General features: G+C 45.8%; 1 protein-coding gene across 10 annotated transcripts in view; it reads left to right on the top strand.

Annotated features, from left to right (window-relative positions):
- Positions 1 to 26,936, top strand: part of WNK2 (WNK lysine deficient protein kinase 2) — a 149,328-nt gene that overhangs the window by 78,356 nt on the left and 44,036 nt on the right. For 3 of the 10 annotated variants that reach the window (XM_037138344.2, XM_053662649.1, XM_053662647.1), the window contains exons 19-26: positions 12,628 to 13,445; positions 13,805 to 13,874; positions 14,750 to 14,832; positions 14,938 to 15,629; positions 18,115 to 18,329; positions 19,289 to 19,477; positions 20,172 to 20,270; positions 26,261 to 26,305. In XM_037138344.2, the coding sequence (XP_036994239.2) occupies positions 12,628 to 13,445; positions 13,805 to 13,874; positions 14,750 to 14,832; positions 14,938 to 15,629; positions 18,115 to 18,329; positions 19,289 to 19,477; positions 20,172 to 20,270; positions 26,261 to 26,305 (2,211 nt within the window). The remainder of the gene's footprint in view (positions 1 to 12,627; positions 13,446 to 13,804; positions 13,875 to 14,749; positions 14,833 to 14,937; positions 15,630 to 18,114; positions 18,330 to 19,288; positions 19,478 to 20,171; positions 20,271 to 26,260; positions 26,306 to 26,936) is intronic. The other 7 variants (XM_053662655.1, XM_053662651.1, XM_053662656.1 and 4 more) reach the window with 5 other exon arrangements.

Genomic DNA, 26,936 nt, shown 5'->3' with positions numbered 1-26,936 from the left:
ACTGGGCAAGTTCTGGGTAAGATGATGTATGCATATTCTGTCACCCCTTTTTTTCCCTAGAACCTAACTGTAGACCTGGGCCAATCAATGCAGAGCATAGGACTAAGTACTCAGGAAATAAGTAGCAGCAGGAGAATGGGGAAGCACACCAGAATTCTAAGTACCATTGAGCTAGCATTGAGCTTAGTGTTTTTCCTCTGGTATCTCATAATCTTAGCTCAGGGTAATGTGATGACTGTGAGTGAGGTCTCAGTGCAGACAGAGAAGCTGCAGGAGACACCATCTGCAGCTTCTCTGCAGGTTTCATCTTACAGAGCAGGAAAGGGAACTTTCAAGCTGAGAGAGAAGGGGGTGGATTCTTCCTGTTTCTCTTTCTCTCTCCTCTTGTCTCCCAGCCCACAGAAAGTTCTAAGGGGCATGAACAGGTAACAGGAGATAAAAATGTGAGCGAGGAGATCCTTTTCTCTACTGTGTGGAACTGGGCCTCAAAGAGTTCATAACCCTTCATAAAATAAAACCCATTACTTTTTTTCTCTGTCTGAACTCCTGCCATTTAGCCATGCTTCTTATGAATGTACAAGTGCATGGTTTCTCTCCAGAGGTCTGTAAGGGAGACCAGGGAACCAGGAAGTACCAGGGAAATCATGGAAAGAGAGGAGCTTAGAAAAGCATCCTGATAAATTTGTTTTCACATGTGCATGCATGTATCCTATCCTAATTAGCATATATATAAAATTTTTGAGAACTGGGTTGATAGATGGACAGACTCCCACTTCTGTTCCAACTGGTCCTTGGTGCTATACACATGTATCACATCAGATTAGTATACCAAAGACACAGGTAACTGAACTGATAGTGTAGCCACAGCTCATAAAAGGCTGGTTGCAACTTGCAGCTTGACCCTAACCAGGTCAATTACCTGCTAAAGCAAAAATAACAACAGTCCTTACAGGATTTAAACAGACTTAGAATCTCATAAAATTATGCAAAATTGGTCTAATCAAGTCCAACCAATGCAATCCAAAATTACTTGTAAAATGAGGAATCATAAAAATGTGAACTTGCATGGAAAATGATATCCAGCACATGATAATGACAAGATTGCATAGATGCTAGAATGATCTGACAATGACTTTAAAGCAACTATTCTAAAAAATGATTGAACCAATCACAAAAATTCTTGAAACAGAGGTGAAATAGAAGACATTAGCAAAGAAATAAAAGATATAAAGAAAGAAGAGACAAATGGAAATTTTAAAACTGGAAACTAAAATACCTAAAACTACCCAATCAGAACTCAGGAAAAAAATACAAAAAATAAAAAAGAAGAACAAAACCTGTGGAACAAGAACAAAGATCTAACACTTGTGTCATTAAAGTCCCAGGAGAAGAGGAGAAAAAGTGCAGTGTCAAAAACTTCCTAAGTTTGCTGAAAGACAAAAACTTACAGACTCAAGAAATTGAGTGAATTTTATCAGTATAAAGCTAAAGAAAACCATACCTGGACACTAATCTTCAGGACAGCTGGAGTTAATCTATGGAGTGGAGAACTCTGCCCAGATTGAAAAGACAGAGAGAAAGAGACCCCTGAGAATATTATGGGGAGGAGTGAATTAGCAAGATGGCTAAGTAGAAGACACCAGCCTTCATTCCCCCATAAAACAACAATTAGACATCTGTCCATAAATGCAAGCATCCCTGTAAGGCACAGATGACAAACACAAGGTCTGTGGGCTGAATCTGGTCCTCCACCTTGTTTTATCCAGCCTGGTACCTTGTTTCTACTTGATGGCAGCGCCGAGCTCTTGCTTAAGTGTTAAGGAGTAGTTACATTTATCCAGTCCTAAACTTACATTCAGTCCTTTGAAGGCAACTGCAAGGCTGGTGTGACCCCTGGTGAAAATGAGATTGACACCCCTGCTAAGAGATCATAGAGTCCCATTAAAAATTTGTGGGAACACAATAGAGCAGTATCAGAATAACTGCACAGAAAGTAGTGCTGGGGAAATGGCCTTAGCTGTGATATCAGGAGATAGGAACAAAGGACAGGTATCTGTATCAGTCACATGGCAGGTGCCATCCTCCTGGTTTCTACTGGTCTGCTCTAAGAGGACTCATCATCCTCTGCTGCTGAGGCACTGTATAATTCTAACAGCCATGGGCTCCCCACAGCATTCACAGTGGAGGACCCCACAGTGTTAGTTGGCACCAGAGCCCAGTGGCTTACTTTGCAGAGAAAACATAGGCAGCTTTTGCCATCAAGGTAAGCAACAGCCATTGCTACCATCAACCCTCCAGAGTGGAGATGCTATTGCACCTCCTTCCCCAGAACTCTAGCTGCTTTGGGTACACCCATGCTCCATACCCTACCCAGCTCTGTGGCAGCTACACGCTCCTGTACCTCAGGCACTGGAGCCACTATAGCCAGCACCCCAGAATTTGGAGTCACCATCATTCTGTGAGCACCTGCACTTTTAGACCTCCGCTCTGTCTATGCACTATGGGTGCCTGTACATCAGACATCGGTGCTACCACTACCACAGTTGAACTTGGTGCCTAGGGGTTTCCCCTTAGTCACATCATCCTCATGGGACAAGAAGAGATTGGGAGTTGACAAGCAGTCTTCAACACTGAAGATCCCACCATCTCCACAGCTGCTTTAGCCACCTGCAGTTGAGGACACCTGCAGTCTATGCCATACCTGATCCCAGCTGATGAAACTGCATAGATACTACACTACTGGCCTCCCTGGGAATACCACACCACATGCAGCTGTGTCTCTGCATCCACTCACAAGTGAAGGTCTTTTCCTAAAAAAAAAAAAAAAAAAACACTCTCTAATAACTAGAAGAGATTACTGCTTTATCAAATGCACAGATATCAGCACAGGGCTACAAGAAACACAAAAAAGAAAGTAAACATGAACCAACCAAATAAGCAATAATTCTTCAGTAAGTGATGCTCAAAGAATTGAAGGTCCATAGATGCCAAATAATTCAAAATAATTGCTTTAAGGAAGTTTGGTGGCTTCAAGGGAACACATGTAGACAATTCAACAAAATTAGGGAAAATAGTATATGAGCAAAATGAGAAGTTTAAAAGAGAAATATTAGATTGGCCAAAAAGTTCATTTGTTGTTTTTTTCTGTAAGATGGCTCTAGCAGCACTTTGTTGTCTTTAACTATATTCAAAACAATTTTGTTAGATTGTATTGTGATAACTGTTATAGCAGCATGCATTTTTTAAGAACTTATCAAAATTGGTGAATTTTTGCATTGTTGAATATTGAAGATGGAAGAAAGTAAGCAACATTTTGGCATATTATGATTTATTACTTCAAGAAAGGTAAAAATGTAACTGAAATGCAAGAAAAAAAGATTTGTACAGTGTATGGAGAAGGTGCTGTGAGTGATTGAATGTGTCAAAAGTGGTTTGTGAAGTTTTATGCTTGAGATTCCTCCCTAGACAATGCTCCAAGGTCAGGTATACCAGTTGAAATTGATAGTGATCAACCCCAGGCATTAATTGAGAACAGTCAACATTATACTATGTGGGAGATAACAGACATGTTCAGAATATCCAAATCAATAAAGTTAATGGTGAAAATGAAAAATGTGTCTTTTATATTATGGACTTTTTGGCCAACCCAATAGAAATAATAAGGACTAAACAGAAATTCTGGAGCTGAAGATACAATGAATGAAAGAAAACAAAAATACAATCGAGAGTATCAGCATCAGACTTGACCAAGCAGAATAAAGAATCTGTGAGCTAGAAGACCAGTCATTTGAAATTATTCTGTCATAGGAGAAAAAAGAAAGAAGAATGAAAACAAAATGTGAAGAAAGCCTATGTGAATTGTGGAGCACCATTAAGCAAGTAATACTTGTATAATGGGAGTGCCAGAAGGAGAAGACAGAGAGAAAGGGTAGAAAGCTTATTTAAGAAATTCCCAACTCTAGGAAGAGATATGTACATCCAGGTATACGAATTTCATTGGTTCCCATACATATTCAATGTAAAGAAGACTTAATCAAGACACATTGTAATAAAGCTATCAAAAATCAAAGACAAAGAGAATTTTGAAAGCAGCAGGAGGAAAAAAAAACTTTTTTTACTAGAGAATGTTCAAAAGGTTTTTAAAAGATTTTTCATCAGAAATCTTGCAGACTACCAGAGAGTGTAAACAATACAATCAAATTGCTGAAAGAATAAAACTGACATCTAAGGATATTTTAACTGACAACATTGTTCTGCAGAAATGGAGAAGTACCACTGTCCTAGACAAACAAAAGCTGAGGCAATTCCTTACCACTATACTGCTTTCCAAGAAATGCGAAAGGGAGTTCTTTAAGCTGAAGTGAAAGGACACCAATTAGTAGCATGAAAACACATGGAAGTATAAAATTGACTGGTAAAAGTAAGTATATAGTCATTCAGAATAATATTATAATGGTTGTGTATAAATCACTTAACTCTAGTGAAAAGATTTAAATATTATTAAAACAATAATATAGAGACATGGAAATAAAGAACAAACTGACAGTGTCCAGAGAGGATGGGGAGGAGGATAATGGGGGAAAGAAGGGGAAGGGTCAAATCAAGGAACATGTATAAAGGACTCATGGACAAAGACAACTGGGACTGGAAGGATTGAATGTGGGGGTGAGGGGTATGTGTGGGAGGGGAGAGTAATGCAGAAAAAATGGGGACAACTGTAATTGAACAACAATAAAAATGAAAAAATAATAATATAGTACTTTTTAATGGATACACAATATAAAAAGATATAAATTGTATGTGATTAAAGTTAACAGGATAGATTTTTATAACCATATTTTAATATAAGCCTCATAGTAATCACAAAGCAAATACCTATAATAGATTCACAAAATATAAAGAGAAAAAAAACAATATATACCACTATGGAAAAAATCATCAAGTTGCAAAGGGCAGCCAAGCAAGAGAGAAAGAAAGGAACAAAAGAACTATAGTTCAGCCAGCAAATAACGAAATAGTAATAATAAGTTACTACTTTTCAGTAATTACATTAAATGTAAAAGGATTAAGTGAAAAGATACAGAGTGGCTGAATGAATTAAAAACGTAAGACAAAACTATATACTCTACAAGAGACTGACTTCAACTTTAATGACACGCATATGAAAATGAAGGATAGAAAAAGACATTTTTGGCTGATGTAAACCAAAAGACCAGGGGTGGCTTTACTTATATCATACAAAAAATAGGCTTTAAATCAAAATCTGTAAGAAGTGACAAAGAGGGCCATTGTATAAAGGTAAGGGAATCAAGTCACCAAGAAGATAGGACAACTGCAAATATATATGCACCAAACATCAGAGCAGTGACATATGTTAAGCAAATGTTACTAGATTTGCAGTCAGAAATAAACAGGAATGCACTAACAGTAGGAGACTTAAATACCTTACTATCAGCAATGGATTGATCATTCAGACAGAAAATAAGTAAGGAAATACTGGACCTGAATAACATTTAAAACAAATGGACCTAAGAAGTATACATGGAAGATTTCCAGGTAGATTATTTATGAGATCACAAAACAGGGCTTAACAGCTTGAGAAAGATTGAAGTCGTATCAGGTTATCTTTTCAACCACAATGGAAATCAATAACAGGAGGAAAGCTGGAAAATGCACAAATATGTGGAAATTGAACAACATACTTAGCAATAGCCAATGGGTCAAAGAAGAAATCAAAAGGGAAATAAAAATATATCTTGAGACAAGTGAAGATGGAAATACAGCATACTGAAGCTGATGGAATACAGCAAAACAGTTTTAAGAGGGAAGTTTATACTACATTAGGAAACAAGAAATATCCCAAACAAACAACCTAACTTTACACTTCAAGAAGTGGAAAAAGAAGAACTAAGCCCAATGTTAGCTGAAGAAAAGATTGGAGCAAAAATAAATGAAATAGAGACTATAAAAACAGTGGAAACGATCAATGAAACTAAGAGCTAGTTTACTGAAAAACAAAATTGACAAATCTCTAACTAGACTAGGAAAAAGGGCTTATAAATAAATTAAGAATTGAAAGAGGAGACATTACAACTGATAGCACAGTAACACAAAGAATCATAAAAGATTTCTGTGAACAGTTATGCTCCAACATAATGGATAATGTAGGAAGAAATGTATAAATTCCTAAAAGCATATAACCTATCCAGATTGAATTATGAACAAATAGAGAATCTGAATGGACCTATAACTAGTAAGGAAATTAAATCAGTAATCAGTAATTTCCCAACAATGGAAAGTCCAGGACTAAATGACTTCACTGGTGAATTCTGCTAAACATTTTTAATATATTTATTTATTTATTTACTTACTTACTTATTTATTTATCTTTAGAGGGGAAGGAGAGAGGGAAACAAACATCAATGTATGGTTGCCTCTAGTGCGTCCCCTGCTGGGAACTGGCCTGTAGGAAACTGGCTTGCAACCCAGGCATGTATCCTGACTGGGAATTGAACCGCAATCCTCTGGTTCGCAGACCTGCGCTCAATCCACTGAGCTACACCAGCCAGGGCCTACTAAACATTTAAAGAGAATTAATTCCTTCCCAAGTCTTGCAAAAAAGTTGAAGAAGAGGGATCACTTCCAAACTCATTTTACCAGTACAGCATTACCCTGATAACAAAGCCAGACAAGGACACTATGGGAATAAATAGTGCCTGGTGCATTGCCCTGGCTGGTGTGGTTTGGTTGGGTATTGTCTTGCAGACTAAGAGGTTGTAAATTCAATTCCCAGTCAGGCACATGCCTGAGTTGTGGGTTTGGTCCCCAGCTGAGGCATGTATGAGAGGCAGCCGGTTGATGTTTCTCTCTCACGCTGATGTTTCTCTCCCTCTTTTCCTCCCTCCCTCGCCCTTTCTCTAGAATCAATAAAAGAAAAATTGAAAAAAATATATAGGCCTGTATCTTTGATGAATGTATATGCAGAAATTTTCAACACAATACTAGCGATATGAATTCAATGGTATATTAAAATAATCATACACTGTGGCCATGGATTTATTCTTGAGATGCAAGGATGGTTGAATATAACCAAATCAACAAATGTGGTACACCACATTAACAGAATGGAGGTTAAAGTCATGGTCACTCAATAGATCGAGTAAAAGCACTTAACAAAATTCAACATCCTTTCATGTTAAAAACCTTCAACAAATAAGGTATAAGAGAAATGTACCTGAACCATAATAAAGGCCATATATGACAAACCCACAGTCAACATCATACTCAGTAAAGAAAAACTCAAAGCTTTTCCCTCTTAGATTAGGAACATTTACACAATGGAATACTAATTGGCCGTAAGAAAGAAGGAAATTTTACCCTTTGCAACAGTATGGATGGACCTGGAGAGCATTATGCTGAGTGAAATAAGCCAGTTAAAGAAAGACAAGTATCATGTGATCTCACTCATATGTGGAATCTAATGAACAAAATGAACTAACAAGCAAAATAGTAACAGACCAATAGAGAACAGACTGAAAGCCGATGGAGGGTGAGGGCTGGGTAGAAAGATTGAACAAAAAGAAGAAAACTCATTGACGTGGACAACAGTGTGGTGATTGCTAGAGATGGGGTCAGTGGAGGGGGAATAAGTCATGTTGGATGGAGACTTACTTGGGTTGGTGAACACACAATACAATGTACAGATGTTGTGTTGTAAAGTGGTGCATCTGAAACATATAATTTTGTTAACCAGTATCACCCCAATAAATTTAATAAAAGGGGAAAAAGTCAGTATAGATTTAAGTTTAAAAAAAAAGAACAGGAATGCCCACTCTCGCCATTTGTATTCAACATTGTACTGGATGTCCTAGTTTACAGCAGTTAGGCAAGAAAAAGAAATAAAAGGCATTAAAATCAGAAAGGAAAAATAAAAATGTGTTTGCAGGTGATATAATTATGTATACAGAACCAACCTTAAAGATGCCCCTAAAAACTGTTAGAACTAATAGATTAACTCAGTGCAGTTTCAGGATGTAAAGTCAACATGCAGAAATGGTTTTTATACACTAATAATGAACTACCAGACAAATGAAAAAAGCAACCCCATTTACCGTAGCATAAAAACTCAGTAACATACTTAGGGATAAATTTCACCAGGGAGATGAGGCATGCACACTGAAAACTGAGACATTGGTGAAAAATATGGAAATAAATGGAAAGATACCCTGTGTTCTTGGATTGGAAGAATTAATGTTGTTAAGATGTACATACTAACCAAAGGCATCTACAGATTCAGTGCAATTCCAATGGCATTTTTCACAAAATAGGAAGAACACTCATAAAATTCATATGGAATCACAAAAGATGCCAAATAGCCAAAACAGTCTTGAGGAAGAACAAAGCTGGAGTCATCTCATTTCCTAATTTGAAAGTATATTGCAAAGCCATAGTAATCAAACAGCAGGGTACTGGCATAAAAGCAGAAACTTAGACTAATAAAACATAATAGAGAACCTGTACACATATAATCAGTTAACCTGTGACAAGAGTGCCAGTGCACACAATGGGAAAAGATACTCTTCAATAAATTGTTCTGAAAAAACTGGGTAGCCACATGCAGAAAAATGAAAGTGGACCCCTATCTTACACCATTAAGTAAAAGCAACTCAAAATGGATAAAAGACTTAAACATAAAATTCTCAGAAGAAAATGTGAAAAGCTCTTTGATATTGGTTGTGGCAATGATTTTTTTTGCATCTGACACTGAAAGCACAAGCAACAAAAGAAAAATTATAAGAGGGACTACATCAAACTAAAAAGCTTCTGCACAGCAGAAAAAAAACCACCAACAGAATGAAAAGGGATTTTAAGGGATAGGAGAAACCATTTGCAAATTGTATGTCAGATAAGAAGCTAATATCTAAAGTATGTAAGGACCTCACACAACTCCACTGAAAGAAACAGTAATCCAATTTAAAAATGGGTATATTGGGACTATATTAAACTAAAAAGAATCCATGGCAAAAGAAACAAAGAACAAAAGGCAGTTGACAAAATGGCAGATGCAAACAATAGCTCTGAAAAAGATTTAATTTATAAGATATTTAAAGAACTCATAAAACTTAACACCAACCAATCCAACTGAATAATGGGCATAGGACCTGAACAGACATTTCTGCGAAGAACACATACAAACAGATACATGAAAAGATGTTCAGTCTCACTAGAGACATGTAAATCAAAACTACCATGAGATAACACCTCATATCTATTAAAGTGGCTGTTATCAACAAGAGAAGTGATAACAAGTATTAGAGAGGTTATGGAGAAAAGGGAACCCTCATTCACTGCTGGTGGGAATGTAGACTGGTACAGCCACTGTGGAAAGCAGTCTGGTATTTCTTCAAAAAATTAAGAATAGAGTTACCATATGACCCAGCAATCCCTGTTCTGGGTATCTACCCCAAAAACTCAAAAACATGTATTTGCAAAGATGTATGCACCCCTATGTTCATTGCAGCATTATTCATGGTGGCCAAGACATGGAGACAACCAAAGCATCCTTTGATAGATGATTGGATAAAGATGTACATATACACAGCCATAAGAAAAGATGAAATACTGCCATTTGCAAGAACATGAGTGGACCTTGAGAATATTATACTAAGTGAGATAAGTCAGTCAGAAAAAGCTAAAAGCCATATGATTTCACTCATATGTGGGATATAAAACTGAAACTCATGGACACAGACAGCAGTGTGGTGGTTGCCAAAGGGAAGGGGATGAGGGATGGAGGCTGTGGCTAACATGATGATGAAAGATGGTTTGGGTTTGACTTCAGGTGGTGGGCACACTAGTATCATAGAAATGTGCACTTGCAACCTGTATGATCTTACTAACGAATGTCACTGCAGTAAATTTAATTAAAAAAATAAAAAACAAAATGGGCAGAGGACATGAAGACACGTTTCTCCAAGAAGACATATAAATTGCCATCAGATACCTGGAAAGATGCTCAGTGTCACTCGTCATCAGGAAAAGGCAGTTCAAGACCATAATGTGACATCACCTGACACTTGTGTGGATGGCTATTTTTAAAAAGACAGTAGATCAGTTCTGGAGAGGATGTGGAGAAAAGGAAAACCTGTACACTGTTGGTGAGAATGTAAATTGGTTCATCCACTATGGAAAACAGTATGGAGTTTCCTCAAAAAAAGAAAATGAAACTAGAACTACCTTATAACCCAGCAGTTCACTTCTGACTATATAGGCAATGGAAATGAAATCACCATCTTGAAAAGATATCTGTACCCATGTGTTCATTGCAGCATTATTCCAATAGTCAAGACATGGGTAAAGAAAAGGTGGTAAATATACACAATGGATTATTATTCAGCCTTAAAAAAGGAAATCCTGCCATTTGTGACCACGTGGACGAACATGGAGGTCATTATCTAAGTGAAATAAGCCAGAGAAAGACAAACACTGTATGATCTTAATTATCTGTGGACTCTAAAGAAAAAAAAAGTTGAACTCAGAACCAAAGAGTAGATGGTTGGTTGTCAGAGACACAGATTTGACCATCTTAGTAGGTGGAGGAAAGCATTTGATAAAATTAAGTATGCATTAATGACTATTTTTATATAATACAGCATGACTTTATTTAAATATCAAAATAAGCAGCAAATTATTTGTTTCTATATAGCTATAATAATAATTCCAAGGAAAAAGATAAGATTGGAGGATTAGAGGATCAGTGCAGAGTTCCATCTTATTTATTTTATTATTTTGCAATGAGAATATCTTCATGTATCATCTGTGTGTTTAAATTTTTTTGGAATGGGAACTTTTAGACTGGTAACGGCTTCAGGAGACAACATCTCCACTCTAATTCTCCGGGCTGTCATGTTGAAGCATAACCAGACTCCTACTGTTCTTATCCAAAGATCACCAATTTTTACTAAATAAATGCTCCTCGATTTGTTGTATGCTTTTGAGCTATTCCAAAGCCCTGAAATAAATGTTGTTTTGCAATAAGTATTTTGTCCAGTTTTATAGTTGTTTTGAGGGGAGAGGATCTGCCAGTCTTTTCACCACCATCACTGGAACTCAGTCAGTTATTAATTACTTGAGTTGATTTTTTTTCTGAGCCAATATTTTCATATTTATGGAGTCTGTATATTATCTTCCCAAGGTTGCTATCACAAGGTAGCCCAAATTGGGTGACTTACAACAACAGAAATGTATTTTCTCATAGTCTCAGAAGTTAGAAGACTCAGGTGTCAACAAGCCATGCACACTCTGAAGGTTCTAGGGAAGGGCCTGTTCCATGCCTTTCTCTTAGCTTCTGGTGTTGACAGTCCTAGGCATTCCTTGGCTTGTAAATGCATCACTGCAGTGTCTGCCTCTGTGGTCACGTGGGGTTCTCCCTATGTGTCTTCACATCATGTTCCTGTGTTTGCCATTAATACCTTTAAATAATAGGAGCATAGGTATAAAAGTGAATTTGTTTAACCTGACAAATGATTTTTATTTAAAAAACAATAGAAAATTATTCTTACTTGGTGATGTGTTGAATTCTTTCTCTTTGAAGTGGAGACCAATATAAGGATGCACATCATCACCACTTATTTTCAGGATCTTACTGGAGGCTGTGGTTAGTGCAATGTGGGGGTAAGACATAAAGGATGAGGGGAGGGAGAGGAGAAAAGGAGAAGGAAATTTAAAAAAAAAAAAACCCAACAGGATTAAAGAAGCCTAGGTGGGCCCTGCCTCACATGGTGAAATTTGAATTTTTGTGGATTGGACCCACCATCATCCTCCTGTGCCTTCCAGGTGATTCCATTTTGCAGCCAAGTTTAAAAAAGTGTTTTTGTAAATATTAAGTAGGTGTCATGGTAGTCCCACAAAAACTTTATTTTTCATTTGAAGAAAATGTTGTTCATTTCAAAACAAAGTTTTACTTGTTTGAGTTGGTACCAACTTAAGGTATGCATTCTTTTATTACTTGTTTCAACATTAACTACTCTTTAAGTAGAAATACATACATAATTCATGCTGTGTAGTAAGATGCTCAAAGCTGAATGCTTATCATGATTTCTCAGTGTAATTCTATATTGGTGCTACATAAAAGGTAACCAGAGGGGAGGTGGAAGGGGATAATGGGGGGAAGGGTTTTTAAGAGCAACTATAAAGGACACATGGACAAAACCAGGGGGGTGGAGTCAGGGTAGGGAGATGGGGATGGCTGGAGTGGTGGGGAGCAGTGGCGAGAAAATGCAGACAACTGTACTTGAACAACAATAAAATGAAAAACAGAATAATAAAAAAAGGTAATGTTCCTTTTAACATTACTACTTTCTATTAAAAATTTGGACAGAGTAAGACAACTATCTTATTCTAAGAAGCCCTTGCTATAAAATCTATTGTATTGAGCCAAATTATAATTCTTCTAAGGACTATGTTTGTTAAAGCCTTCCCTATTTTGAAGGTGATGCATCAGAGAAAAGAAGAGATCGGTGTTGGCAGTGCTGTCACCCCATAGAGGGCATGAGTTTGTCCAGTGAAGTGCCAGGTCAGTAGGACCAGGGAAAGCTGGTACAGGGGCATTTTTCCTATTTCTTCTAGATGCAGCACCCTGTAAAGACCAGTTGTCCTTGAAGGAAAAACCTGGCATCCCAGCTGGTCTGCATCTTCTGAACCAAGCAGGCTCCAAGGACACCCCTGGGGGCACATTGGCCCCTTTGGTGCCATCCTCCCCTTCTGTGAATGTGATGCCCCAGGAAATGGCTGCACCAGCTGCCAGCCCCAAGCTAGAACCAGCAAGGGGGGTGGCCATGCAGGCAGGTGGCCCAGTGACCTCTCAGGAGATGGCCAGTGAGTTTGAGATCCCCCAGCCACCGACAGAGACTCATGATGATGCCCAACTTGCTGCAAGGCTCCCAGATATACTCAGAGAGCCTTGCACCGCCCCCCCAGAGGTCCCTCATCACCCCACAGGTCTCAGGGAGCCTGCCACAGCCAGGGAGGCCAGCACCCAGGTAGAGTCCCTGCCAGCTCCAACCCCTGCACCCAGTGCCTCCAGCAGGACCCCTCAGCCTGCCCTGGGCCAGTCCCTACCTCCACTCTCTAATGTGGTGGGTGCCATCAGCCTGGCTACCTCCCAGCTCCCAAGCCCCCCACTAGGGCCCACCACCCTCCCCCAACCATTAGAGTCAGATGGGGAAGGGCCACTTCCTAGAGTGGGCTTCGTGGACAGTACTATCAAGAGCCTCGATGAGAAGCTGCGGAATCTGCTCTACCAGGAGCATGTGCCCACCTCCTCGGCCTCAACCGGGACCCCTGTGGAGATGGGTGACCAAGACTTCATCCTAGAGCCCCCGAGAGGGGATTGGCCCTGCACAGAGGCATCTAGGGGGGACCCAGCCCTGCCTTCACAGTTTGTGGTGAGTACTGGCCTTGCCCACAGGTGTCGTTCTGTATCAGGGTGGGGGGCCAAATTGAGTCTGGTCATGCAGAGCTGCCTAACCCCAGCCCACCTGTCCTGCCCTCCAAGTCCCATCTCTGAGCCTGGCTTGCCAGTGTGTTTGCAACAAGTGGCCTGTTTGGGAACATGGGGTGTGCAGGTGCAGGGTCAGGAACTGGGTGGCATCAGTGGTGTGTGTGGAGCTCCTGGGATGGGGCCCCGCTCCATCCTCAGGACAGGGAGCCTAGCCCTGGGATGGGAGGAGATGATTTGCAGTTTAGCTGCAGAGATGTCAGTAAGTGAGGCTTCTGGCTCTTTCCTTTGTGTTTCTTCCTCCAGTTGGACAAGTCAGAACTGGCCCCTGGGCTAGAGGTGGCATTGGAGCAGGCTGCGTCCTCACCAGTGAAAGGTGATGAGCCCCAGGACCATTGGCTCTATCCCCACTGTGCATGATATGCCCCATCCTTCCTTGCTTCTTCAGAGCACTCTGCATCCCTGCCCTTCATCACGCAGCACCTTGGGTGGGAACCAAACATGGCAGAGCCTTTCATGATGCCTCAGTGTGTGTTTGTGGGCCAAGAATAGAAAGCCCACTGTGGAAGTGGATGGCAGCCCCCTCCCCTTAGCCTGGCTGAAGGCTCTATTAGCCCCTGTCACTATAGCATGTTAGTCCTTGGGCTGACACACAGCTCTGGCCTGCCATGTCTCTTTTGTCATGTGTGGGTCTCAGCTCAGGCCAGTCTCCCACACGTCAGCTCCTGCTCTGTCATTCACTTTTCACAGCAGTTCTGGAAAAGCAGGTCAGAAATATGCTGTGATCCCATTCTGTAGACAGGGAAACTGAGACAGACTTAGATGACATGGACCTTCCCTAGACACGAGCAGCAGGGCTAGAAATCAGTCCTGTTTATCTGCTCCTTCCAAGACCTCATGAAACCCATTTTTCATCAGAACATATCAGGGAGAGATAGGGTGATGCCATCAGGTGAGAGATGTCAGGTAAGACAGGGTGACACCGTCAGGTGTGTAGAGGGCCTGACTGTGCCCGAGGGTCTGGAACATGTGCATGTAGGGACCTGAGTGCTAGTGGGCTTACGGTTTCTCCCTTCCCCAGGTTCTAGGGCATCTCCTGTGAAATTAGGGGGCTGGAGGTTAGGACAGTTTCTCACTGTGGCTCCCTTTCCCTTCCATTGGCTTTCCTCCCACCATGATTCAGCTTGCCTTGAGCCATTCCTGCCTTTGTCCTTGGCACCAGCCCAAGTAATGATTTTAATGTTCTGACAGCAGCAACATCTTTGAGCAACATACTGGGCTCTGATGGAGGATGGGTAGCCTCAGGTTCACCTGCAGCACCCAGTGTCCCTCAGGTAGGTAGTTTTCTGTGATGAGATATTGAGATGCTCAGCTGGTTGATGGAGTTTGCTCTCTGCTGGTGTTCCTGTGGAATCTTTTTCTTTCTTCTATTTCCCAAGGATGCCCCTGCTTCCGCCATCCCTGCACATCTGGAGCTCACAGACCAGAGCGGCGGGGTCCCTGGGGAAACTGCAGCCGAGCCCATGCAGTGCTACCCCAAGATGTTGACCGAGGGCAGCCAGGCCAGCCACCCCCAGACTCACGGTGCTCTGGCCTCAGGGTCCCCTCAGAAACAGCCAGCACGGCAAGGTGGCAGTTCACCAGCCAAAACGGTGGGCCGGTTTTCTGTAGTCAGCACCCAGGATGAGTGGACCTTGGCCTCTCCACACAGCCTGCGGTACTCAGCCCCACCTGATGTGTACTTGGAGGAGGGGCCCCACAGCCCTGATATGAAGCTGGCCCTGCGGCGTGTGCAGACGACTTCCTCCATCGAGGTCTGTCCTGGAGAGCCCATGTCCAGTGACTCTGGGGATGAGTGCCCACGTAAGAGGCGCCCTATGCTGAAGCATGGCTCTCTGCCTGGCAGCGGTGGCAATGTGGCTAGTGACCTTGTGAAGAAGGCCACTGCCTTTCTACACAGGTCCGCAAGGGCTGGCTCTCCAGGTCCAGAGACACCCAGCAGGATGGGTGTGAAGGTCCCCACCATCAGTGTGACCTCCTTCCACTCCCAGTCATCCTACATAAGCAGTGACAATGACTCAGAGATTGAGGATGCCGACATCAGGAAGGAGCTGCAGAGTCTTCGAGAGAAGTAGGTCCTGTGGGGTGGGTGGCCTGCCAGTGTGGGGCTCCAGGCCACAGTGTTAGGGTGCAGTGGGCAGTTAAGTGTATATATGGAGCTTAGACCAGGAGACAGGGCAGTGGTGATTGTTACTGCTGCCTGTTGGCCTGGTCCCTAGTCTTGGAGCTGCGCCTCTCCATTTCCTGTGGTTATACCTTCCTCCTGTGGCCCTTAACAGAACAGCTCTGTTGTTGCTCAGATCCAGGCCCTCCTCACACTCTACAAGTGGTCAAGGTCCCTGAGATGCAGCCTCACCCTGAATTCTTCTGGGCAGGAGAGGCCACAGTGTAGTTACTGAGGTGAGGAGAGGCTGGAGTTCTGAAGAAGGAATGGCTGTGGGCTAAGAGCTCTTGGAGTGGACCCTGGAACTGCCCACTCCAAGCAGAAGCAGACTCCTCTCTCATATTCTTCCCTCTGGGTGGACAGGGCAAGGCCATGCCTGCTGGGAGGGCTTGGGAGAACTTGTCAGGCACTGCCCACTGGCTTCCCTGGCCCCCCCACTCCTTAAGGAGCCAGCTGCCCTTCTCTACCTCTTTATTCCAGCTGCAGGTGGTCAGGACCAGCCCAGGGGCACCTGATCAACCTGTAGCTCCCTCCCCTGATATACTGTGACAGCTGAAGGCTGTACATGGAGCAGCCATCTAGGGATGTGGTGTCCAAGGAGACATGGGGTAGGGGACTCAGCTGTGCTTTCTCAGGGGTATCACCCTGGAAGCTCTTGGTCAGCAGAAACAAAATGGGATAAGGGGAGCCCAGAGGCAGCCACCCTCCACTGTGAGGGAAGCTGTAGAAGATTGTGAGTGGGGGGATCTTGGTGCACGAAAATCAAGGAGAAGCACCCTGACTGGTGTGGTTCAGTTGGTTGGCACCAGTTCAGTACTGGTCGGGGCATATTTCTCTCCTTCTCTTTCTCCCTCCTTCCCCTCTCTCTAAATAAATAAAATATTTTTTAAAAAGTGAGGGAGAAGCTGCTGTGCACTCTGAAGGGGCAGGGCCCGGAGGTAGGGGTCCTGCAACCTGGGGAGAGGGTGGGGGCTGGAGGTGAAGGGGTGCGCTGCAGGGATGGGAAGGGAGAGAGGAAGAAATGCCAGGAGCCTGGGGAATGGGGACACAGAGAATGCAAAGTCCTGGCTCTGTGGCCTGATGGGACAGTGATGGACCCCAGTAAAAGGAGGAACCATTTAGAAGAGGGTGGGGTTTGGATGTGAATTGAGGGGGATCGGTGACTGCCAGGTAGGAGGTAGCCTTGTGTCAGACCCCCTGGGCACTGTGGAGACACAGGTGCCTCCCCCAAACCTGCATTTGCAGTTTTTAGAACACCCAGGAGCCCCATGATTTTAGAGGCCTGCTGTAGTCAACCCCTGTGGCTATGTGGAAGGGAAGAAAGAGGGTACTTTGGGGCAGAAGTTTCAGAGTGAGGGTCTCCCCCAAGTCTTAAATCAAGTGCTCCCCAGCTGACTAGGCATCCCTCCCCCTACTCCAGCCAGCTTTCACTTAGAAACATCACATACTGTAAGAAGCTCAATCTGATGCAACAGCAGTTTGCTGTTGAGAACATTGTTTTTCTAAAACAAACCTGGTAGGTGTTAAAGACATAAGAGGAAAAATTAGAACTTGGCTCCTCCTGTCCAACAATGAAAAACACCTATTTCACAGCCACACACAGAGGTAGGCCTGGAGTGAGGCTGAGGGGCTGAGCCCCTGGCCAGGGTGGCTGGGACACATGAGATCCTACTGAGGGGATGGTGTCTGGGCCAGTACTGCTCAAGTTGGCAGGAAGGGTGGGCAAGGGAAGTAGCCAGGGGCTCGGCCACTGACTGCTGAGGGAGGTCGGCAGGGATCCCTGTCTCCTCTGGCTTATCCTAGAAACTGCCCTTTCCCATAGTCAGTGCTTCCCTCTGGGCCTTCGTTAGGTTTCCCACTTGTGTGGCTTGTCAGTTGAGCTCTGTGCCCCATGGGTGGTGTTGCCTGAGCTGGGAGTCCCCCGGTAGGGAGGAGCTGGAGCCTCAGGTCTCTGGCTGACCACATGTATCTCAGTTTAGACCTGCTAGTGTTCCCTCATCTGAGACCACGCCTCTATTGTGTGAAGGAAATAACACGTGATGAACCCAAGTGGGCTCTCAGTTCTGAGAACTGATTATTTTACTTTTTACCTGTGTTTATGTGCAGGATTTGTATTGCAAGCATAAATATGTGAAGTTGTTCATGCCACACACCCCCCAAAGAAAAACCCTAAAACACAGCAGTATTATGAGCCTGGATGGGAAACAAGTCTCCCTGGGCTGGTGGTTTGCAGTTCTGTGTTATTGGATGCTGAGCCCTCAGTGATGCCCACTTGGTTTAGACGTAGACAGAAAGATGTTTAAGTAAATGCTGCAGAGTCCCCTCTGAGGAGCCCCATTTGCCCAGGGTGACCTGCGGGCTGCCTAACCTTCCCTTCTTTCCTTTCCTGCAGACACCTGAAGGAGATCTCAGAGCTGCAGAGCCAGCAGAAGCAAGAGATAGAAGCCCTGTACCGCCGCCTGGGCAAGACCCTGCCCCCCAACCTGGGCCTTTTTCATACAGCACCCCCAACCAGCCGCCGGAAAAAGACCAGCAGGAGCAAGCTGAAGGCTGGGAAGTTGCTGAACCCTCTAGTGCAGCAACTCAAGGTTGTGGCCTCCAGTACAGGTCAGCCCTGTGTGCTCCTGGCCACCCTTGGGAGGGGGCTAGGCTGGTAGTTGGGCAGACCCCCCCCCCCCCAGGCCTGGAAGAGTTCTTCATGACTCTCCTTCATGGGAATGGGGAAGCCACTATGGGCTGTGGAGGGCAAGGGCCTCTGCCCCCATGCTGTGACAAGAGGAAAAGGCTGTGAGTGGGCAGGTCTGCTCAGAGCACTCAGCTACCTCTGAGCTGTAGTGTATGAGGGAGGAGGAAAGCCCAGGGTCTCCAGAATTGGGGCCTGCCCTTTCCCAACCTGTCCTTTACTTCAGGTTGCTGCCTGGGACAGGGCTGTTCCCTCTGACGCAGTCTCTTAGACATATATCACCAGCTGACAGTGGGGGTTGAGCCTTTGGGGAGGAGAAGGGTGGTAAGGACCCCAGCCCTTAACCACAAACCCTGGGCACTCAGGGTGCATATGGGCCCCAGCTTGAACACTGAGGTGGAGACCTAGTGAGTTGAAGCCTCAGCTGCACCAGGCGGGAAGCTGGCAGTGAGCTGACCACAAACCCTTGGTTATCATATATAACCCACAGGGCAGAGGTCCATGAATTTTGAGAAGTACACAAATTCCATGCTAATTCCTAATGTTAACAAGAAACTGATTCGAGTGAGGAGTTAATTTACAGGCCCCCTCTTTGAGCTCAGATGGGCATCTCCAGATGTACCACAGTCCTTTCACTGCATTTGCACAAGTCAAACCCAACACAGTGTTGTCACTGTGAAAGCACAACTGGTGGAAACTGTGGTTACTTTCTTTAATCTTCCCAGCACTCCCACATGAGTAACCCAGCCACATGCCCATTGCCTGCAGGGACTTAGCTTCTCCAAGGTCACCTAGCAAAGATCAGGGAGGACAGATGTACCCTGTGGTGGTTGGTCTGTCCTGTGGCACCTTATAGTGCCTGTACCCCCTTCTCCCCACCCAGGTCATTTGTCAGAGTGCAACAGAGCCCCTCCTGCTAAGGACCCCACCAAAGCTGGGGCAGGGCCCGCACCAGCTTCAGACCCGTGTGGAAAGGCAGTTCAGACCCAGCAGCCTTGCTCTGTTCGGGCCTCCTTGTCTGCAGACATCTGCTCCGGCTTAGCCAGTGACGGAGGTGGAGCACATGGCCCAGGTGATTCTCAGCTTGCCCATCTCTGAGCATGTGCTAGTGAAGTAGGGCCCGTGTGGTATAGAGGGGACATGAGCTGTGGCCAAGGCTGCCAACAGCTTCTTAAAGAAGTAATTGTAGGGGTAGCCTTTGAATGAAAAGATGGTTGGCCCAGCAATCAGTCTTGCTGTAAGTGGCTCAGAGGGAGGTGTGCTTGACTAGTGGGACCTGGGAAAGGCACCAGGACCACTGAGAGGTCAGACGTGGCATCAGCTGTGAGGTCTGTGCCAGGTCCTAGGCACTGCCCACTCTGTTCTGCCCCATTCCCCACTAAACATGGGTCCAGAAGGGCTGCTAGGGGAACCAGGGCACAACTCTTCAGCTGGGAGTTTGGCCTTGAGGAGGAATTGCTGTGAACGCAGCAGCTGTGCGATGAGGTGCTGCACCTGCACCATCTCTGTCCAGAGAGGTGGTGACCACTGCCACGTCTGACTCCCCCACCCCCACCCCGCACGCTCTCCTGGGGTCCGCTTCTCTTCCGCTCCAATGCTTCCTCCTTTCCATTATGTGGTCGGTGGCTGTGGTCCTCTGGGCTGGGCTAGGTGCAGCCATGGATACTAAGTGACTGAGGCGGATGTGGCTGGTGGTGTAGGAGGAAGCCCAGAGACTGTACTTGATGCCTGTCTCTCTGTTCTCTTCCCTCTATATTCATTTGCAGGCTGGACGGTTTGCCACCCAACGTCTGAGAGAGTGACCCATAAGTCTAGTAGCAAACCTCGCACTCGATTCCTCAGTGGACCCGTGTCTGTGTCCATCTGTCTGTATTTGTTCTTCTGTATTTTATCACCACCTGGCCCTTGGTTTCTCCCCACCCTCTTCCTGTCTTCATTACCTTCCACACTTTTTGTAGGATGCCTCCCCCACACCAATGAACTCATTTAATATGGAAAATGGAACCCCGTCCACACCCGCCTGTCTAGCCCCAGAAAGCACACTAGTGCATGCTCTCTGCTCCTGCCTGGGCACTGAAAGCATGTGTAGTGGCCTGCCCACTCCCAGCCTCAGTGCCCTGCCCACTCCCAGCCTGAGCACTATGCCTACTATCAGCCTCAGCTCCACCCCCACGCTCCCAAGGTGCCCTACACTTCTTTGATCACTTGTTTTTGTTTTTTGTTTTTTCTGGTTGTAAAAGTTGGATGTACTTTTATTTCAGTTGCAATTGTGGCAAATATACACATCCACTATCCCCCACTCCAGCAACAACAAAAAGACAACTCTGGCCTTCTCCACATATATGATGTGTTTCACATATGTCTGGACTTTGAAGACATGCATGTAGTGAGCTGAAACAGTGCTAAAAGGTCACTGGAGGGTATAACTTCTATACAAGGGCTGGATCACCACATCTGGTACTATCCACCTACCGCCCACTCGCTGTATGTGGGAATGCTGAGAACATGCTCCAGCTAGGACACCCCAGCCCCTCTTTCCACTCTGCTCATCTCAGAATCTTCCAGCTCTGGGAGAGGTGATCCCAGCCTCCCACCATGCTCTGCATTTGGGCCCAGCCCCTCCTTGTTTTCTTTCTAGCTCCTGCACTTTACTTGGTGTGTTTCCCTCTCATCTCAAGGGCCTAAGAAATGAAGTCAATTATGCAAGTCCACAAAACCCTGTGAAACCAAACCTCAGTCCCAGTTGTCTTCAGAGTCCCTGGAATGCCTTCCTAGTGCCCAGGACTCATACCCAGGAATTGCATACCCGCTCGGTGCCATCCAAAATTGTTTTTACCACTCAAATGGATTGGCAGATGAATCTCAAGCTGTGGGTTTTTCAGGTTTTTGGTTTTTAACCCCAAAATTAAGCTTTTTACCAATTGGATTGGATATGCTGATTTGGAGCATGTGGTTTTTGTACAATAAAGATACATTGTACTTTCGGGACCTGAGGCTACTTCCACAGTAAGCATCCTTCCCCATAAGGGGGCCCATGGCATCCCCGCTAGGTGGGTGGGCCATGTTGGAAGCCCGAGATCAGGTAGAAAATGCCCAGGGACTTCCCAGCTCTCCTCATTCACTGATGGATGATGCCTGGTTCAGCTTGGGGATCCCTGGGCTGCTGGTTAGTTGCAGAGTTGGATGGGGTGCCAGGAAATGGGGAGTCCTGAGTGCATCCTGGCTCCCTATTCACTTAGTGTTCTCCTTCTGCCTGTGTGTTTGTGGCTCTTGCCCTGGAGGTTGTGGTGTGAGAACATCTGGATCCCGAGGTATCTCTTGCTCAGATGGGCAACTGTGTCCCTGCTGGGACGGCCACTGGCCATTTGTAGGAAGATATTAGAGCAGGTGGTTGTTTTCCCAGGGTACTTGGAGTAAAAACCTGTGAGTAAGCAGGCACCCCGCATGCCTTTCAAGTCATCACCATTTTACCTTTCTATGTACCTGGTTCTGCTTGTTGTTAAAGGTTTTTTTTTCTTCTTCATGATTACTTACTGTTCCAACATAAGAGAAAAATTTAGGGCATAGCAGGGACAAAGAGATTAGGTTTTGCTTCTGTCCTGGCCAGAAAGGAACATGTAAAGTGCAGCTTGGTGGTGGACAGTGGGGACTGGCCCAGACAGGATACTTTTATGTAGTTGCTTATACTAGCTTGGTAGACCTTGTTTCCTCAGATGCTATGAGCATGAGGATACCGCTGTTTCCATAGCCCAGTTATATTTAGGCATGTCTGGGCTGAGTTCCTAGTCTTCTCAGGCCATGATGTCACCCCACATGCTCTGAGGTTGCTGGTGAGGAGGGTGCTTAGCCTGCTCTGTGCCCTCTTGCCCATGGCCATGAGGCCCAGGGGTGTGAAGACTTGAGCTCCCCTGCTCCTCTACTAATGGGGCAAGAGGAGCCAGGACACCCCCCACTTTGGTCCCAGTATCCACCTTGCTGGCCCTCTGGGCTCCTGGAGCCACTGTGTGCTGCTTCCAGGGTAAGGGACTAGAAGGAAGTTCAGAGCTGGTCTGGGAGGGCTAAAAGAAGGAAGCTAGAGCTTGAGGTGTAATGTAGCTGGCCCAACCCAAGCTGAAGATAAAGCTGAGAAAGGCTTTTCAGTTTCCTATCCTGAAACAAATAGGAAACAAGGCTCTGGGACGATTAAATCTGTGTAAATTGTGGAAGTACAGGAAGTCACAACTTCCTCTAGAACTCAGAGAATGAGAGATGTCAGAAATGGGCACCTACAGCTTCAGGGGGCTAGCAGGTGACCCCAAGTAGGAGAGAAAGCCATGCCAGGCACTTAGAGCATGGGGAGGTCACAGCCTCTGTGCCTCCTTGGGGTGGGCACCAGATAAGGCCTGCCATTAGGTGGGCAGGCTCCCGGGGAGGCCTGGCCCCCAAGGTAGGGCAGACCCTGGATGTAGCCTTGAAGGCTTCTCCCCACCCTACAGAACCCCTTCAGCTTGGGTCAGGTCACAGAAGTGATTATATCCTGGTGTCCTATTGGTCAGAAGTTGTTGTTAGGCACATTGTCCTTCCCCTGCCTCTGGCTTCTCCTGTGTCTGACAATGTGCCTGGCATTCATGCTACAGCAAAACTTGTCTCTGGGACCCCTCCTGCCACTATGTAGTGCCCTCAGGCCCCCACCTGGGTGTGTTCTCTCTCCCTCCTTACCTCCCTGTGGGGACCCACTGCAGTGGGTTTGGGAGAGGGTCCAGGGGAAGAGGAAGGTACACAGGGACGAAACCCCACACACAGCCCCCACCACAGCTTAGGCCACCCCGGGTAATTTGGTCAGTGGTCTAAAGGGCTGGCCCCTATGCTTTGAGGCCTTTGCAATCCAGGTGGTGACACTCAGGGTGAAGTCACCTTAGGGCAGAGCCAACAGGCATCTACTTCCCAGTTCCTGCTTCAGGGACAAGTTTTGCCACTTCTCAGCTTGAGAAGTTGATGGCTCAGTACATAGACACCTAAGAGCAACAACACTTTGGTGCTCTCTGCCCACTTTCTTCTCTGTGCCAGAACCAAGTGCCTAGTGCCACTATTGGGATAGGGCCGATCTGTCAGAGATGTGCCTCTCATCACGGGGGTGGGGAACCCTGGCTGGTCTGCACTGAGGCTGTGGCCCTGCGGTTCTATGTGGCCTTTGTCAGTATTTGAACACCATGGTAAATGGCAAGGGTGGGGATGGCTATAGGGCCTGGTCCATTTTTTAAGCAGTTTGTCCCCCCATCAGACACTCTCAAACTAGAGACATCCTGCTGGTAGCCAGCCAACAGGGGTGGAGGTGGGGAGGTGTTGTCCATGCCAGGAGCAACCTCTGTTCCTATGCCAGAGCGAATGTAGGGGCAAGTAGCATGGGTCCTCACCTCACTGTGGGCTTGAGTGCTGCTGGAGACTCCCCTGGTATGGCTGTGAGGGCAGAAGCCTGGTTGCTTTAAAAAACACACCTACAGACATATGCTGCACAAGGACAGGACGCCAGGTCATCATGTGTGCTCCCTGTTGCAGTCTGGAAGGGTTTTCTTGCCCTACATGGACACTTCCCTGAGTAGTTCTGAGGTCTGGAAGCCGGTTCTTTTCCCAAGGACTTGGCCAACAACGAAGTCCTACAGGGGAGACCTCCACCTCCACAGGAAACCAGGGGTGGGGCTGCTTTAAACCATCATCTCCTTAGTGGTCCCCATGTGGACCTCCTGTGAGTCCTGTGTGGACCCTCTGTGGGTCCTGGCACCCTTGCATTAATGCCTGGTAGCTTTATGGGCAGGAACCAGGGGGCGTATACCCCACTGTGATGTGGAATGACCATACCAGGGTGGGGCTTCTCCATCCAATGCCGTAGGTTTGGTGAGCACAAAGGGCAAGCTCCAGGCCAGAACAGATACTGTGGAAAGCTTGAACGGGGCAAGGCTCTGCTGGAGCGAGGCTGGTTACCAGCCACACGATGGCTACTCGGCTGTAGTTCTGCATGCAGCTGAACAACATGATCTCAAAGTATAAGGCCCAAATCTGGTTGACTTGTGCTTAAAGTTCAGCTGGGAGAACCAGTACCTGCCTGTGCTCTGGTCACCTTGGGCCTGTGTTGCATATGGGCATGGAGGTCTCCACGAACTGGTATGGCTTTCCAGCTTCAAGCACTGTGTTCTGGTGGCCCATGGCACCAACTCTGTCTTTCCACTGAGGTCTTTCTGGGGCCCTGGCTCCATCTGGTGGTTTTGGACAGGCAGCTGGCTGTGGGTGGCCCTCCCACAGGCTGATGGAAATCAGCCCTGAACTTAGACATCCAGCCTGGCAGGCCCAGACCAGCCTTTTGAAAGAACCTGCTGCTGTTAAGCTGAGGGGTCCCACCTAGTATTTAGTCCCATGTTCAATCATCAGTAAAGGCCTGCTATGGTCTAGAAACTAAGGCTACCACCACATAAACTCGATGGGGAAATGTGCATTCCTTGATACCCCACACAGTCACCAAGCCAGGACCCTCCTACCTGTCTCATGTAGTTCCCAAAGGTCCCTGTGTTCCCAGTAGGGCTCCATCTGGAACACAGACCAGCAAAGGCCCTTCAACACTCCCACTGAGATTCAGAAAAAGCCTGGCTCTTTCCTTTCTATTCGCACATTAAAGATCCCAGCAGAATATCACGTGCTTTTCCCCAAGTCAGCCTCAGAATAGACAGGATGAACTAAAATTAGAACAACTGAATGTGAATCCAATACACTCAGCTGTTCCTCACGTTGCCTGGTCGACCTGTGCCCTCTGTCCTCAAACACAGGAGGCAGCGGTTTATCTTCCATGGCTAGAGTGTTGGGGTTGGGGCTGCTGCTGTCAATACCCTCCAAGGAGCAGCATGGTCGTGTGCTGGGCGTCCTTCTCCTGGTGAGGGGCGTGGGCGAGAACACAAAGCCTGCATGTCAGTGCAGCCTTGCTGAGTGACCTTGGGGATGCCTGGGCCATCCTTGCCTGCCCCACTTCTGCCAGCCTGACTTTCTGGAAGGCAGGTTAAGTGAGGCGCAGCCGTCCCTCCTGGCCAGCTCATCTGCTCTCCATTTGCGCACTGAATGTTAAGGCATGCCAGACACTAAAGTCAGCGTGTCTGTCAGCACAGACAGGCTCTGTGGATCACAGGGTCCAGCAGCCCTCAGTGGTCGTCGAGTGACAAGGAGACCTTGCCATGGACTGGTGGATAGGGAGTACCAGATGAAGCTGCCAAGTATAGCACAGAATCAGGGTCAGCCCCGCCTTCTACCTTTCTATAAGACTTCTTGCATTTCCTTAATGCCCTCTGCAGGCCTCCTGGTCAGGGCAGCTATCTGAGATCCAGGATTGGCCTCAAACCTGCAAAACAATGTATCTTTTTGCACTTGGAAAACCTTCTATGGGCCTTGTGGCCAGGCTCTAGTGAGCCAGCACTCTCCTGGCTGACATTAGTGAGGTTTCCTGCCTCAATCAGTGCGGCTCCCAAAAGCCCTATGTTTAAAAGCCCAGTGGTGTGCTTTGCCCTTTTTTTGTTGTTGTTTGGTTTGGTTTTCTTCTTTTTCTTTCTTCCTTTTTTTTTTTTTTTTTTTTTTTGGAATATGTTTCCAGAGATCCACACTCTTCTATCTGAAGCTTGGCACTTGGCCCTGTACCTCCACCCTTTAGAGAAGCATGTGTGAACTGCACACTGATTCAGGGACACCCAGTGAACCCAGAAGGCTGGTCTTTTTTTCTCTAAACTGCTGGCCTTTGCTACTCCTTGCACTGATTACTTTTGCTTAAAGTGTGGTGGCTTGACCCCATGTGTACTGTCTTCCCTAATTCTGTGGTCTTGTGTCATTTCTTTCTCCCTTGCAGGGTCTGCCTTGAAGCGTCTCTGTCTAGGCAAAGAGCACAGCAGTCGTAATTATCGACAGGGGCGGGGAGAGGGGTTCATCCCTTGTCCGCTCTCCATCGCATGGGCTTTATTGTGGCTAGTTTGCATCAGGGTTTCCATGGCTGAGCCTGGAACCATGGGGGCTGGCAGACAGGCAGGCATGGGCCTGCTCTATGCCCACCCTCCGTGGGCACTGCTCCACCTGCACCTGGCTGGACAGCCATCTGAGTGCCCCTTTGTATCTCCATGGCTCTTAGAATTTGTGTATTCTCGCCATTTCACAACTAATAGGCTGTCCTGCTCTGGAACATGCACATATTCTCAATTAATAATTGGCTCCTGGTCCAAAATGTAGGAATGAGTATTTCCTTGCAGTGCTAAAGATGAGTGCCAAAGGAGAGTTCCTGGGACAAAATAGGTATCAGGCTACCTGGGCTGCCTACTGCTCTCATCTCATGCCTTTTTATTTTTTTCTTTTCTGGCTGAAATGGTCATGTAGAGATAGCTCTGTGTGTGTAGAATCTCATTACTAATGTTTAACTGTTTGTGTCTGCTTTTTTGTTGCTAGCCACTAAAGTAGACTACATTTTGCAATGTCTTGTTTGAAGAGATGGTCATTTAGGTTATTTTTTTATTTTAAATGCAGAACCTTTAAAA

The sequence above is a fragment of the Artibeus jamaicensis genome, unplaced genomic scaffold (genome assembly GCF_021234435.1).
Source record: "Artibeus jamaicensis isolate MK-2021 breed Jamaican fruit bat unplaced genomic scaffold, CSHL_Jam_final contig_264, whole genome shotgun sequence".
NCBI lineage: Eukaryota > Metazoa > Chordata > Mammalia > Chiroptera > Phyllostomidae > Artibeus > Artibeus jamaicensis.
The sequence above is the reverse complement of the archived record's forward strand: the minus strand, read 5'-3'. Positions and strand labels throughout refer to the sequence as shown.